The sequence below is a fragment of the Podarcis filfolensis genome, assembly GCF_964270895.1.
Source record: "Podarcis filfolensis genome assembly, chromosome: 6".
Lineage (NCBI taxonomy): Eukaryota > Metazoa > Chordata > Lepidosauria > Squamata > Lacertidae > Podarcis > Podarcis filfolensis.
In genome coordinates, this window is record NC_139609.1 from 49,002,278 (window position 1) to 49,017,296 (window position 15,019).

A 15,019-nucleotide genomic window follows, 5' to 3' on the forward strand; every position below is an offset into this window, starting at 1 on the left:
AATCTGCCCCTCCCCCAGAAATCTGCACGTTTCTCTGCCTAGCTGCAGAGTCTATCTTTTCCCTCTCTTTCCCCTTTAGATCTTGCCTCAGGCCTCTGGGTGAAAGCTTATCTGCCGTGTGTCTTTGATTCCTCATGCGAAAGTGACTTTCACGTAGCGGGCCGGCAGGCGCCGGAACTCCTCCTCCTCCCGCCGCTGACTTGAATCTCCCGCAAGGAGGGGCTCCGCAGCACGCGGTCGGAAGCGGAAGGCGAGTGTCTCCAGTGCGCACGTGGGGCTACGCCAACATCTTCCACCGGCTCGCAGGTCCTAAGCAAAGGCAATTGCTACGCTTATCAGCCGTTCAATGGGCTGCGTATACCGGAGCCGCAATCTCCTTTCCTACAACGCCATTCCCCCCCCCCAAAAAAAACCCAACAACAACCAAGAGCGTTTATTTTACCTTTGTTGATAACACTGTTTTGTGCTACAATTATTTTATTTTTAAAAATCCCAAGGAATGTTCTGCGGCGGCAGCAGGAGGCCCCATTAGCTAAAGTGGTGCTTCAGGTTAAGAACAGTTTCAGGTAAGTACAGACCTCTGGAACAAATTAAGTACTTAACCTGAGGTTCCACTGTACTTTATGATGTTGATGATGATGACTGATTATTTAATTTTTGTGCTGCTTATTTAAAATATCTCTTAAACGGTTTACAATAAGCTGAAACAGCAACAGCAGACAAAACAAAATATTACAAAAATACACATAAAAATGTTACATTAATAGAAAGTTACCACTACTGCATATTTAAATCCATATCAATGCATTTTCCTTCTGACAACACCCTCCCTCTCAGCACCCAGGGTCGAAACAAACTCTCAGCTCACCAACAAAAGTTTCACAACGAGAAGAGTTCCTGGAAACCTCAGAAATCACCCTAGCCTCTCAGAGACTTGCAGATCCAAGGTGGATGGGACATCCTCAGGCTGCCCTCGACTGTGTCCCACTCAGCTGCACTCTCTACTCCCAGCTCCAGGCACAGCAGGTTTGCATGTGTCTTTATCAGATCTTGGGAAATACTTTTCTCTCCCTTCAGGGCTTCTGAATTGGGGTGGGGACTATTGTGACGGAAAAGAGTGCGTGTGTACTGCTGGAAAGGTATAGATTTGGAGAAGGCCAATACTTGGGGGCAGGGGTTGATTGGGAATGGCCTGTAGGTACTAGTTGTACAGAAACCTGGCAAGAAAATGGGGACAGGACATAATTTCTAGGTTCTTACGTTACTCTGCTAGTATGGGATCTTCACCAGCACCACTCCTACGTGGTACAAAAGTGTATCTTAATGGTTAGCATTGGCACAGGAAGGAGCTGTGACGTGGGCTTTGTTACTCATGGTCTGGGCTTCTCACTGTTACCCCAGCAATGCAAGAAGGAGCAGCACTGCAGCACTTCCAACGTTGTTGGGGTAACATGAGTACGGGGCCTTAAGGGGCAGTCTGGAAGCCATGTAATCTGCTCAGGAAATCCTGTTTCAAAATGTATTATACATGACAGCTTCTCTCTTGCAAGGCAGAGGTGTTCTGCACATGTTCAGAGGAACTCTATTTCACTTGTACCTCACATCACTCAATCAATTCACTTTTATTATCCCAGAAAACCAGTTTTCCACCCAGGTTCTCTCATGTCAGTTCACATTCAGTTAAATTTCCTCCAACCCCATAGTTGACTGCTCATTGTCAAATCTGTCCTCTCATATACTTTAGAGTAGGAATATTAGGGAGTTCATGCCTGAATTGGAAACTCAAAGGAACTGTTTTTTCATATACTCATGGATATCTCATCATGCTGTACCAGTCCTACTAGTGGGACGCGGGTGGCACTGTGGTCTAAACCACTGAGCCTCTTGCCAATTTGAAGGTCGGCAGTTTGAATCTGCTCAATGGGGTGAGCTCCCGTTGCTCTGTCCCAGCTTCTGCCAACCTAGCAGTTCAAATCACACCAGTGCAAATAGATAAATATGTACCGCTGCGGCAGGAAGGTAAACGGTGTTTCCGTGCGCTCTGGCTTTCATCACAGTGTTGTGTTGCACCAGAAGCAGTTTAGTCATGCTGGTCAAATAACTCGGAAAGTTGTCTGTGGACAAACGCCAGTTCCCTCGGCCTGAAAGTGAGATGAGCACCACAACCCCATAGTTGCCTTTGACTAGACTTAACCATCCAGCGGCCCTTTACCTTTTACCTTTACCTACTAATCTTAAAACAATTTTTCTTCTGAAGCAAAAAGTCAACATATACCACCCCATCACAATAATGCAAGTTGAGTGGGGACAATTTGTCTCTTTCGGAATCTGTTGCCTGTAACCAGAGCTTCTTTTCATCCAGAACTCACCGGAACTCAGTTCCAGCATCTTTCAGGCGGACACCGTTGCCATGATAAGAGAACAATGGAGGCATTCATGGTGAGTTCCGGCACTTCTTTTTCTAGAAAAATAGCACAGCCTGTAACAATTGCTTCCTTTTGCTTTATAGCAAGGCGGCCCATCTCATCACACCAGTAATGTATTCCTCAATGTAACTGAAAACTGCCAGGATGCAGTCCTGCCATCTTCCAAGAGCATAATGCTTTCCAGTGTTCCTAGCCTGGCACTGCATGGTATTTCTTCAGTTCCTGAATGTGATGTCTCTGAATGAAAAACAAGTACCGCTGGGTGTATGGCAGTGGTGAACGCAATTCATGCTGCTCTGAAATTCTTCAAGGACATCTGTGTATCTAGCCCCCAGCCAAGCACCTCCTCTCTCCCAGCCCCTTCTGGGTGGAGAGACCTTGAATGAGAGATAAAGTATGCCACAGCCAGCCTGGGGATAAGAGATCAGAGAGAACAGAGCTACAGTAGGACTGTCGTTGATTGGAGTAGAACAACAGCTGGAGTCACCTGAGAAAAGGCAGAGTATCACCTGGTGGGAATTCTTGGTGCAGACCTGTTGGGAAGGGGGGTGGCAATGTCTATTAAGTTCAATTTCTGCAGTTAGTCAGTATAGCTGGTGCTTTGTGGAGGGGAGGCTCATGAGAAATATTTATCACAATGAAGTTAGAGCAGAAAGGTTCCGAACAAGGAAGGCAAAGTTGTGCTACTGCTTCCTAGAACAAAGTCTTGGTGGATTCCTGAGAGGCCCAATATTGGCATGGTGTCAAATCACCTTTGAATGAACCACCTTTTGTGGGTGAGACTGTGAGAGGTCTTGAATCTTGCCAAGATAAGCATTATCTGATCTCTGAGTTGTTCCTAATCTACTACCACCACCCCAAGGCTGTTTTTCTTGGATGTGGGAAGGTGAGGAATATATGGGAGGGAATTGCACACAGCCTGTGTGGTGACAAGCAGGGGATGACAGGGACGTTGTGACCAGCTTTAGAATGCAAGCGCCGCTGCTTCTGATGGTGGAGTCAAAAGCTTGGACCCTGTTCCAGAGGACAGTTAGGGGAGGGGAACATCCTGCCAAGATTTGATCCAACCAAAGGCATTGCCTTCCCTGTTTTGCCACTTTCTGGGATCAACAAGGGCTTTCTAAAGAACTATTTTTATTGAGAGATTAGGGTGGTATGGCTGAATCATGCTGGGTTTCTGTGGCTTGTTTTTACAAGTTTAACAAGGCTTGGGTGTGTGTCCTTTTCTAACCAGTGTGTTGGAAAGCAACAAGAGTCTTGCTGAGATTTCATCCATGTGATGTGGTGTGGCTCACCAGGACTGTGCAAAACAGGCTGGCTCCCAGAGAGGAGCTTTCACCTGCTTTGTTCCTCCCCAGGCTTTTTAGCTCAGTTGGGTAGCTAAGCTGCAATATGTAGCCAGTAACAAATCTTGGCTGTAGATAATTGTTAAGGAGGCAAGAGCTTAATCAGTATCCCAAGTTCAGACAACTCACTAAGCCACCCTTGGCTTTGGTGCTGCACCCCGCTGAGCTAAAGGGGCCACAGAGGAGCAGCTGTAATCTTCTCCCCAGCAGCCAGTTCACACTAAACTATGGCTTTGCTTAGCATTAGATGTGAATACAGCCAGAGCTGTAAAAAAATGTGGAGGAGAAACTAACGGTGCTACTGGACGTTCACTATCTTGCAGAAGGGATGCAAATACATGCTGGAAATTTAGATTTGCACAGTTAAAGCAGATTAAAGGATTCTGGGCAACAAATCCACTTCACACAAAAACACCAGACTTTTTGCAGTTTGGAAAGTGATGGGGAAATGCACTGAAAACATGTGCAATGAGCAAATGACTAATGGGAAGACGTATAAACACCCTGCAATAAAATCTGAATGGATGCTAATTGTCATATAACTAACTACCCTGCAAACAAATCAGAATGAATACTCAGCAAAGACTAGCTAAAGTATAACTTCTGTGTAAGCTTTGTGCAAGCAAATCAGGATGAATGTCAATAAACAGGGGGCTCTGGGTTAGGAATACAGTTTGTTGCGTAAACTGCACATGAGAATTCTCTGCTTTTAGTTTGCTGACAACAGAGGAAGACAGTGCTTTTTTTCCTCTTTGCTTTTTGAACAGTTCTTAATTTCTAGTAAAACCTATACTGGAGCATTCATCTATGTAGGAAACATGCCATCACATCATCAGCCCTGCTTTGTATTTATAAAAGTATAGGGAAAGGAAAACTGCAGTTGTTTAGTAACAAGTGAAAAACATATGCTCAGCTGCACACTATTCCTAAATTCTAAATGCAGGGAGGAAGGGGAAGCTGCAGCTGTTAAGCAGCAAGGGGAATTACTCTGAATATGCTCAGAAGCACACTCTTTATTAATGTTTAACTATTTGTGCATTCTCTCCCATGGTTATCTGACTCATATAGGGTGCTGTGCCCCACTTGTAAAATGGGGCCAATATCCTCTAAAAGCAATAGGGTGCCTATATGTGTCTTACGTATGTGAATTGCCTTGTGGCCTGTGGCTTACCTGATTGCTTTTGTCTGGTCTAGATATTTGCTTGCATTCATTTTTAGATCCCACTTTCTTCATAAGGCATGTTTCAGTCCAGATTGTGTTGTCTTCAGCATTGTCTGCCAGACCAGAGTGCTTGGCTGCCAGACTCCTTCCTTGGCCCTATCTGCTCATCAAATTATGGTGGGACAACACAGTACTAGGCATACTCAGTGCTTTTTTCCCAGGGGGTACTCAAGGGTACGCAATACCAGCACCTCCTTTTGTTGTTGTTAAAAAGTGTGGCACTTACTGTAACAATTTCATGGTACCAGCACCTATTTTTCTAGGGAGGAAAAGCACTGGGCATACTGTGTACCATTCAGGTCACCTCCCCTAAAAATATATCCTGTAGAGTTGGAAAAGTTTCAGAAAAGGCCTGGGCAACTAAAATTATCAAAGGGCTGGTACAACCGTCCTATGAAGAAAGGTTACAACATTTAGGGATTTCCAGATTAGAAAAAAGGTGTATAAGGTAGGGACATGATAGTGATGTCTACAATTATGCATGGCATGGAGAACGTGGATGGAGAGAAGCTGTTCTCTGTCTTCCAGAATATTAGGCCATCCAATGAAGCTGAATATTGGGAAATTCAGGGCAGACAAAAAGAAGTACTATATAAGTACTTGCTCTCACAGGATGTGGAGATAGCCACTATTTTGGAGGTGTATGGGAAATGCATCTGGAAAACAAAATGTATTGAGGAGTTAGTGATCTGACACGGTTACCCTTCCTGCCTCTGTCCTTTCCCCCTCCCTTGCTCTTGTTAATTTTTTTGATGCTGTGAGAACAGTCTTTAATGTCCTGAGAACTTTGGGAGGAGGTGAAGCCCCACTCACAGCTGCCTTCATCAGTTGTGGAGGATAATTCTGGGCACCTTCTTTGATGCTGGACATTGTTTTGAGAAAGTGAGGCCTTGGGAGGGGGTGGCTAATGGGTGATCTGCATGTAGCCAGTCTTGGAAGCCACACAGGCTGTCTATAATATCGGACGGTTTGGGCAGAGTTTCTTTGAAGTTCATGCACAGACTGATCGGCCGCAGGGCCGTGCAAACTGAGGGTACTTGGGGGAGTCGCTTCGCCGCTTCTTGAGGGCTTCCAAGTGGTAGGTTGAAGTGCTTGCTTGGTATATGTATACCTTGCTTGCTGTTTTAGAATAAAATATTTAAACTTCTCGCTCACTTGTGTATTTTGTATTGCTTCTGAATCTCATTTTAAAAGAACCACCTTGCCTTTGGCAAGACAGGAGGATTAGACAAATTCCTGGAGGACAGGGCTATTCATAACCACTAGATATGATGGATACCTTCACTGTCTAAGACACTTCTGCATACCAGTCAATGGGAACCACAAATAGAGGGAGTGCTGTGGCACTAGGCATCTGGATGGCCACTGTGAGAACAGGATGCTGGACTAGATGGGCCTTTGGTCTGATCCAGCAGGTCTCTTCATATGTTCTTAATGACCATGCTGGGAGTTGTACTGCAACAATATCCAGAGGGCCAGAGGATAGCAACAACCCTTGCTGTAGCTGAAATCCTGGGCAGCTAATATGTGAGTGTGTCTTTAAGCATCCATTACTGTCACTTTCAAATACAGGGCACTAGGGCATCCATGTAGGACAATCCTATGTTTACTAAGAAGAAAGTCTACTGAGACTTAGAGGCTGCATCTGGCCTGCTGAGGGAAGTTCTTTTTTAAAAAAAAGTTTTTATTAGCAATTTCAACATAACAAATTATCAAAACATATCATATTCATTATTTCCCCCCCTTCAACCCCCCCCCCCCCCGCCGAGGGAAGTTCTTATGGTCTTAAGCTGCTCTCTTCTACTTTAGGCTGAAGGGAGGTGGCCAGGATGGGCTATTCAGCCCTAGCCACAACAACCTTGCTGCTGCTCCTGGCAATTGCTGCTACGCTGGCAGATGTGGCTGAGAACAGGACCCGAATATGCCAGCCTGCACCACTCTGGAAGATCAATGGGGTGGCCCCCATGGCTGGGATGGAGGGCCAAGTGACAGTGGTGGCACTGTTGAAAGCCAGCTGACAGTTCTGTCTCAAGCAGGCCGCCAGGTGAGTTCATAGAGAAGATTGCCTGAGTCAGGAGCTGCTAGGTCGCAGCCACACCATACATTTTGTTGATTCAAGCCTTGTCAGTCAGAGGAATTTGGCCACCCTCCAGGTGCCCGGCTTGAATCCTTGTGACCTCCTGTCTGCGACTCCCGGCAAGATCAAGGGAGGTCTCCAATCGGCGATTCTCCTCAACGCGAAGAAGAACACACCACTCCTCCCCCTCCTCCATTCCCAGGGGGGGAAAGAGACAGACAGAAATATATCTACATGTCTTTATTTCTGTCTTTCAGCAGTACAGAGAAACATGTCTGTACCCTCTGATACCCAGCTGCAGAGAGAGAAAAACTCCACCCATGTACTTCCAGTACAGGGTCATGTGACACTCTGAGCTAACATCCGGTGCTCAGTGCACATAATAGACTGTCCCTTGTTCCCACGGTACAGTCTCAAAACATCAACATCCTGTTTGGCTTTCCAGCCACCTGGAGCACTCAGCAGCATTGCTCCTTTTTCGTAACATCCTCCCCCAAAAGAATCAATGCGTGTTGCGGCAAGCAAAGCGTGATCCAGAGAAGAAAACAAACAGTTGTTATACACATAACACTCCCCTGTTGTTTCAGTTCCACCCTTGGAACTCCCCGCCACTGGTTTCCCCAGTGTACCTCTCTGGTTGTCTGGTTTCCAAGGAACGAGTGCATCTGCACTCCCTTGGCTAGCAACTCTCTGTTGTGTCTTTGTCTCTGACTTAGACACAGCTCCAACCTGTCCTCGGTTGTTTACAACAGCAACACATGCAACAGCTAAGTTAGCAAACTCTTTTGAGTACCTTTTGGGTGGTTCACCCTTTGTGACTCTCACAGACCTGCGTATGAGGTGCTGATCCTCTCTGCTCACTGGTTCTGTCTCAGGACTCTTAGGAGAACCAGTTCCAACAGCAAACAGTGGTTCATCCTTCACCTGTGAAGGTCTATCCATTGTGTGAGATTTCCTCTCAATGACTGTGACAACAGAGCTCTCTGAGCTATCACTGTCACTCTCAGTACCACTGTAATCTGTGAAATCATCATCATCATCTGAATCGTCCTCTGTGGGAAATGTGTGTCCTATCACTCTCTCCTGTTCGGGAGCACTCTCTAGAAATTTTGTGAGAATCACCTGACCAGATTCAGACAAAATTACTCTGTAGAGACCCTTTTCATATCCCACAAAAATGCCTCTGGCATTCTTTACTCCACCTGGAGCTTCTGTCCTCACATGAGACCCAAAAACCCTGAAATGGGCAATAGAAGGTTTTCTCCGGAACAGTTTCTCAAAAGGAGAACTTCCCAACTCTTTCGAAACCTTCCTCACCCATGCATGACAAAACGACATGAGTGACTCCGCCCAGAACTCATGTGGCAGATGTGAACTAAGCAATTGCGCATTCATTCCCTTTTGCAATTCTTTGTTCACTTTTACACAAACACCCCTGTTCCACGCTTCCGCTGAAACAGCAATCTTGTGTCTGATCCCCTTCTTCTGCAGGAACCTCTGGAAATCCTGTAAAAGAAAAATCTGCTTCTCATCTGTCAAAAGACAATCAATGTTAGCATCATGCATATCTTTAACTTTGTCACAAAACTCCTGAAACCTTTCTAAGGCTTCCTGTGGCTTCTTTAACACATAAACCCAGACAAAGTTAGAGAAATGATCCACACACACAAGATAATATCTTGCATTGCCTCTAGATGGTTCTAGAGGACCAATCACATCAGCATACACCCGCTGAAATGCTCTGTCGACCCTGGCCACCTTCTTGGCGCTTGTTTTGGTCACACCTGCAAGAGAAATCATGTTAGACTCAGAATTACATTCCATGTAATCACTTTGGTCAAAGTCCAACAAATACAGTCCACCTTTCTGTCTGGCAGAAAGATATACTTCTCCATCTTTGAAGATCTCGCAGCTCTTATCATCATAGGACAGTTTCAGTCCTTTCTTTGCAATCTGCGAAACACTCAGCAGATTGAACTTCAATTCAGGAACCAAGTAAACATTGTTTATTGTCAAGTTCAGACTCTTAAGATAGACAGATCCAACCCCAGTCGCCTCCAGCTTCTGACCGTTGGCTTTTTCCACAGCGAAGCTTTGCTTCTTAAACGTCGAAAAGAGTCCTCTGTGCGGGGACATATGAAAATTACCTCCAGTGTCAATTACAAACGAGTTCCCAACATCTGGCGTGGTTCCTTTCGCCATCAGAGCCCTTGCAGGTTCCACCATAGACTTGGTATGACCTTTGCCTGCTGCCTCAGGCTTTGCTGAGCGGCCCTTCGCTCCTTTTGGCTGACGTGGCTTCTTACAGTTCCGCTGAAGATGCCCAGCCTGTCCACAATTGTAGCATCGGACAACGTTCAAAGCTACAGCATCCTCTCCAGTAGCAACATCAGTGGGGGAATTAGAACTCCGTTCTTCCCTCCCCCTGTCCTTCACCTCCAGTGCAGCAAGCCTGTTGTGTTCATCCTGAACCACGGCACTCAGGGGCACTCCCCCCTTCTTGGCATCCATGCTGAACTCAAGTCTCAGCTCTTCACCCTCGAGCTAGTAAAATCCCAAAAGCTCCTTTTGAGCTCTCTTTCTGCCTCTCTTTCAGGCAATCTCCAAACTGTCTCAAAGTCAAAACAACTTTCGCTTTCCCGGCTCTGACTGAGCCAGCCCCAGGTGTCAGTAGTTTTCCACTGGCCGACTGTCGTTGCTTAGCAAGCTTCCCCGGGACGGGAATCCTTATCTCACCACAGGAATTTCTGGTATGCAAGCCTTTCTTTCAGAGCTTGTTTTGCCAAACACAGCTCTCTCGTGAACCAGAGAATAAATCAATCTGCATTCACACTTTTAGCCCGATATTCAGCATACCTTTTTGGGGCTCCGTTGCCTGGAAAACACCCCCTCTTGGGGCCAGCCGTCTGTTCAGCTTCTGGCTGCAATTGCAGACGTTATCTTCTTTCCTTGGTGCAGAGGATGGCACACGATCCATCAACCTCTCACCTCTCATGCTGATTCCCATGGATCAGATAACCAGCAGCTTCTGCTACCATATGTTGATTCAAGCCTTGTCAGTCAGAGGAATTTGGCCACCCTCCAGGTGCCCGGCTTGAATCCTTGTGACCTCCTGTCTGCGACTCCCGGCAAGATCAAGGGAGGTCTCCAATCGGCGATTCTCCTCAACGCGAAGAAGAACACACCACTCCTCCCCCTCCTCCATTCCCAGGGGGGGAAAGAGACAGACAGAAATATATCTACATGTCTTTATTTCTGTCTTTCAGCAGTACAGAGAAACATGTCTGTACCCTCTGATACCCAGCTGCAGAGAGAGAAAAACTCCACCCATGTACTTCCAGTACAGGGTCATGTGACACTCTGAGCTAACATCCGGTGCTCAGTGCACATAATAGACTGTCCCTTGTTCCCACGGTACAGTCTCAAAACATCAACATCCTGTTTGGCTTTCCAGCCACCTGGAGCACTCAGCAGCATTGCTCCTTTTTCGTAACACATTTGACGCACATGGCTTTCCCCAAAGAGTCATGGGAACTATAGTTTAAGAGTGCTGGGAACTGTAGCTCTGTCGGGGGGTAAATCACAGTTCCCATAATGCTTTGGGGAAAGTCGCATGCTTTAAAAAGATGTTCTGGATGTGACTAGAAAGTCAGATATGTGTTGGAACCCTGTATCTGGTGTTCAGTGGCAATATCACAACTCTTAAGGTCACATCTTTGCCCCTAGGCTTTCTACCAGGAAACACAGAACTGAACTGATTGTCTATAAGCTCCAGTTCAGCAATCAAAAATTGAGGCCTGGGCTGCAGCAGGCCAGATATAGCGCACATATAGAAGGTAGATCCAATTTTCCTGGTGAATTACAGCTCAAGCATAATATGTATCATTTAACTTATTGCTGGATCTATGTAGCAGGGACTGCTGTAATGGCAAGTCCAGTGAACTGATAAATGAAGGGGCCTCCGTCCAGCAGTGCAGGCTCATATCCCACATGGTATGTTCAGAGGGCAAGGGCTGGAACCTATATCTATGCACCGCATTTCCTAAACGTTGCTTGTTCTTCCTACCCTCCAGCCTTGGCAGCTTGCAGAGGAAGCTGTCCCTTGAAGGAGTTACCAATGTCAGCTTCATGATTGTGAATGAGAAGACTCCTTTCTCCAGGGCTATGTACTGGGAGCTCAAACGGCATGCCCCAGAGGGAGTCCCTGTTTACCAGCAGCAGATTCTGGAGCCTGACGTCTGGCAAATTCTAGACGGGGACAAGGATGACTTCCTGATCTATGACAGGTCAGTGCTTAAGGGAGCAATTCTAACTCCCCACCCACCCAAGACTGATTAGGGTTTTTGGAGAGTCAGGGCCACTGCTGTGCATAGCAGCCAGGGCAGAAGGGAGGGAAGGCAGATCACTGAGCCAGCTTGGAGCTGGTGCAGCAATTGAGCCTGGAAGAAGCCCAGTTCTGGCAGTGGGACCATCTCAGGATCCAATGGACTGCAAGGTGGCTCAGTCCAGCTCCTTCCTTGGCTGCTGAAAGCCCCTGCTGCCACCAGCAGGGATCCCATCAGCAGCACTAGCGGGGGCAGAAGAGGGTGCTCTGTAGGCAGCTGCTGATGGGAGGCCAGTGGGGGTCTGCATGCCTGGGCAGAAGGGAGGAAAGTAAGATATATGGAATTCAGGATTCCTGAATACATTATCAAAAAGTCTGTTTGAGGACACATCTGGAAAGAAAGGACATACCATGATGTAAGTGTTTCTCTTTACCATCATGCCTCACAACTGTTGGTGAGGAAAACCAGATTCTTCAGGCCAGGTTAGATTCATTTCCAGTGTAAATTAGTGGACTACAGGCTCTCCTGACACTAACTTTATGTCCATTTGTTTCATGGCTCTCGGGCTTTGCAGGTGCAGCAGGCTGGCTTTCCACATCCAGCTGCCATACAGTTTTCTGCACTTGCCCTATGTTGAAGCAGCCGTGCGGTACACACACAGCAAAGACTACTGCGGCAATTGTTCCTGGTACCCCTCTAACAGCAGCCAGGAGGTAGGGACTTGAATCCCCTCATCAACTTCCTTTTCAACTCGTTTTGTTTAAGCCAGACGTTTCCTCATTTGCCCATCCTGAACTTCTGCCTGGGAATTCTAGGTTTCTGATCAGATTGGTCTTACAGCAGGGATGTGGGAGGAGAAGGTGGAAGGGAGGGTTTTATTATATTGGGCCGCTACTACAAGCAAGGATGTTGAGATACCACAAAGCATCTTTCATCTTGACAGGAAGTAAACCATCTTGAAATAAAAACCTCAGAAGCAAATTGCAGGTGGAGACACCAGGTCTGCCACAGTCACAGATAGTGTAGTGTGGAGGGGTCCAGGAGAACCCAGGTGGGAGGAAATGCTAAACTCCCCCCACACAAACACTTTCAGCTTCTCACACTCCCCCAAGTGCTTGCCCTTCCCCAAGTGCTTTTCTCCCCAGTTGAGTTCAGATACTAAAAATGAGATTGACTTGAAGAAAAACACTTTGGAACGGAAGCTGTGTGGCATCAAGTGCAGGAAAGGTTTGGTTCCTCTCACCCAGGCACCCCTTAATCTCTAAAGTCAACCCCACCTTCCTGTTTTGTACATGGTGGGTCAAGACCTGGATGTTCTGCCATCATGTACTGCTTGAGCCTCACCCAGTAGCCATAGTCTGCCCTCAGTTATTGGAAAAAAAAGAAATTAACAGCCTTAATTTGTCAGGTTGAAGTGCTTCCTGTTCCCAATGAATGGGAGCATATTGTTCCTTGGACAGAAGAAATAGTAACTGCTGTCTTGTCCTGTGGTGTCACTTCCTGCCCCATCAGTGATCTGAAAGTTCATTCCTCAAGGTGGGATTGCGGGGGGGCCCTGATGTATTACCTATTTTAGTTTTTTGCTGTCCTGATAGCCAATGCAGCAAAATATTATAAATACCTTTTAAGCCATTTCGACCATACCGAGAGTGAAGTCAAACAGATCTCCTTCCAGGAGCGGGTGCAGGTTTTTCTGATCTGAAGAAATCAATCCTTCTTCCCTCCCCGCTCTTTTGAGATATATATATACTTGGCTTAAACTCCTGTGCAGCTTTTTGCCTCTCAAACTTTGGGCTTTTAAAAACCATTTCTACGCCTAAACATCCAGCATGTTCACTCATTTAAACTTCTATTTTACACATTCTTTAAAACCACTTTTTAAGTGACTGCCAGGCAATCACCATTCTTCACAGCCAATTTCTCCTGAAAACAGAAAGTAGCAGTTGCTCTGAGCTCAGTTTATTTTGGAAGTTTACATATTTTGTCAAAAAGGGCTGAATGCAGATCACTTCAGATATATACATCCATCTTCACTTTAAAAAATGTTTCTGTCTTCACCCTAAGCCTATCTGTATTTACATGTACATATACTAGAATCTTTCATTACCTTCACAGGTGAATAAGACAGCAAGTACTAACGTGACGACAACTGAGGCATCTGGACACAAAGAGAAGCACCTGGAAGAACCCAAGTACCATCACGATGAGCCAAGTCAAGAAGCACCTAACACCAAGCACACAGCCCATCACTATTCACATCATGGAGGAGTCGGTAACCATAAAGCCTTGGGTTTGAGCAGTACACACCAGCCAGTTCTCCACTCTCAGAATCGCTCACAGAAGCATCAAACAAGGGAATCCCCATAAAACATTTAAACTTCAATGTATGCAACACCCAACTGTTAGCCATAAGCACACTCAGCACTAAGCAAGCTTTTAAGAAGAGCCAGGGGGCAAACTTACATGCATCAGAAGGAAGAAATATGATGGCTCAGTTTTCAGCAGGGGAAGGGAAGTGAATGTTCCACTCCCTAAACGTTCAAGGTCTCTCAACGGATAGCAGAGGACATAACACAAACTTTTGTTGTGTCATATATGTGATTGGAAAGTTTAACTGCTTGTCCACAATGAGACCTCTATCCTCATTTTGAATCTGTCTCCCAGTTAACCTCATATCCACCAGTTTTGTTCCACCAAGCCTTAAGGTGGTGTTCCTCTTGGGCTCAGATGGATTTTTAGATACACCCCATTTCTGTGGTGAGGACTGCCTAAGGAAGCCATCTTGTTTTCCTCAGGAACACAGAGCTGCTATGGTAATCAGCTTCTTGAGAAGCCAATTTTGACCCCATTTTTGCATTTCCTGCTTTTCTGCACTCAATGAAGCATGTGATGTAAACTTTTCTGTCACCACATGCTGACACTGTACATAAAAGCATGTCCTTGGAGATGGAAGGATGGGGATCAGAACTGGTATTAGCAGGAGGGTGACTGACTGTGGCAGAGAAGGCTGACTTTGAGCCTGGGGCTCAAGATTTTGTACATTAAAGTCCATGCACACAAATTACTAGCTTGTAAAATGACATTTGTTGTGTTGCTGGAAGTAAAGAACATTTGCGGTTTGTAGGAATGGAAGTGGTGAGACAGAATTAGCCAAGTTTACAGGTATGTTGATAGAGGTATGAAAGACAGAGAAGTCTGAGGTGAGAGTTGAGTTTGTCAGTGCTATGAGAGCTGAACAAGGGAAGAAAATGCCATATATCAGGAAAATTCATGGAAAGGGATGCACTGCTTGCTGATTAAAAGTAGTATAACTGTTTCTGGGGAGGAATGTTGGAAATAAATTATCTGAAATGAATATGTTTGAAGTCTTTGTTGACAATACCTTAATGTACAAATGGTGTCATTTATTTCAGACAGTACCCATCATTGTAGAACAAGTATTCACCTTCAACATTTAAGAGATGCCCCATAGTTTATCTGCATTTATGGCATACTAAGCAGTCCTTATTGAGAATAGTCCAGGTTCCTGTTATTTGTTGAAGGTCAGTGAATTGGTGCACACTGTACAAGTCCTCCACATCCCAGTTTTAGGAAGCTACTGCTGCAAATATTTACGGGAGGGT

General features: G+C 45.9%; 1 protein-coding gene across 4 annotated transcripts; it reads left to right on the forward strand.

Annotated features, from left to right (window-relative positions):
- The first annotated feature begins 190 nt into the window (after positions 1–190).
- Positions 191–14,749, forward strand: LOC310765200 (selenoprotein Pb-like). 4 transcript variants are annotated; one of them, XM_083619978.1, is made up of 7 exons: positions 191–306; positions 838–1,017; positions 2,363–2,439; positions 6,804–7,038; positions 11,145–11,357; positions 11,971–12,109; positions 13,512–14,749. In XM_083619978.1, the coding sequence occupies exons 4-7, from the start codon at positions 6,824–6,826 to the stop codon at positions 13,761–13,763; spliced, it is 819 nt and encodes a 272-aa protein (XP_083476104.1). In that variant the 5' UTR covers positions 191–306; positions 838–1,017; positions 2,363–2,439; positions 6,804–6,823; the 3' UTR covers positions 13,764–14,749. The 4 variants fall into 4 exon arrangements, with proteins under 4 accessions (XP_083476104.1, XP_083476103.1, XP_083476102.1 ...); XM_083619977.1 differs by lacking the exon at positions 2,363–2,439; XM_083619976.1 differs by lacking the exons at positions 191–306; positions 838–1,017; positions 2,363–2,439 and adding an exon at positions 2,541–2,923.
- Positions 14,750–15,019: the final 270 nt, after the last annotated feature.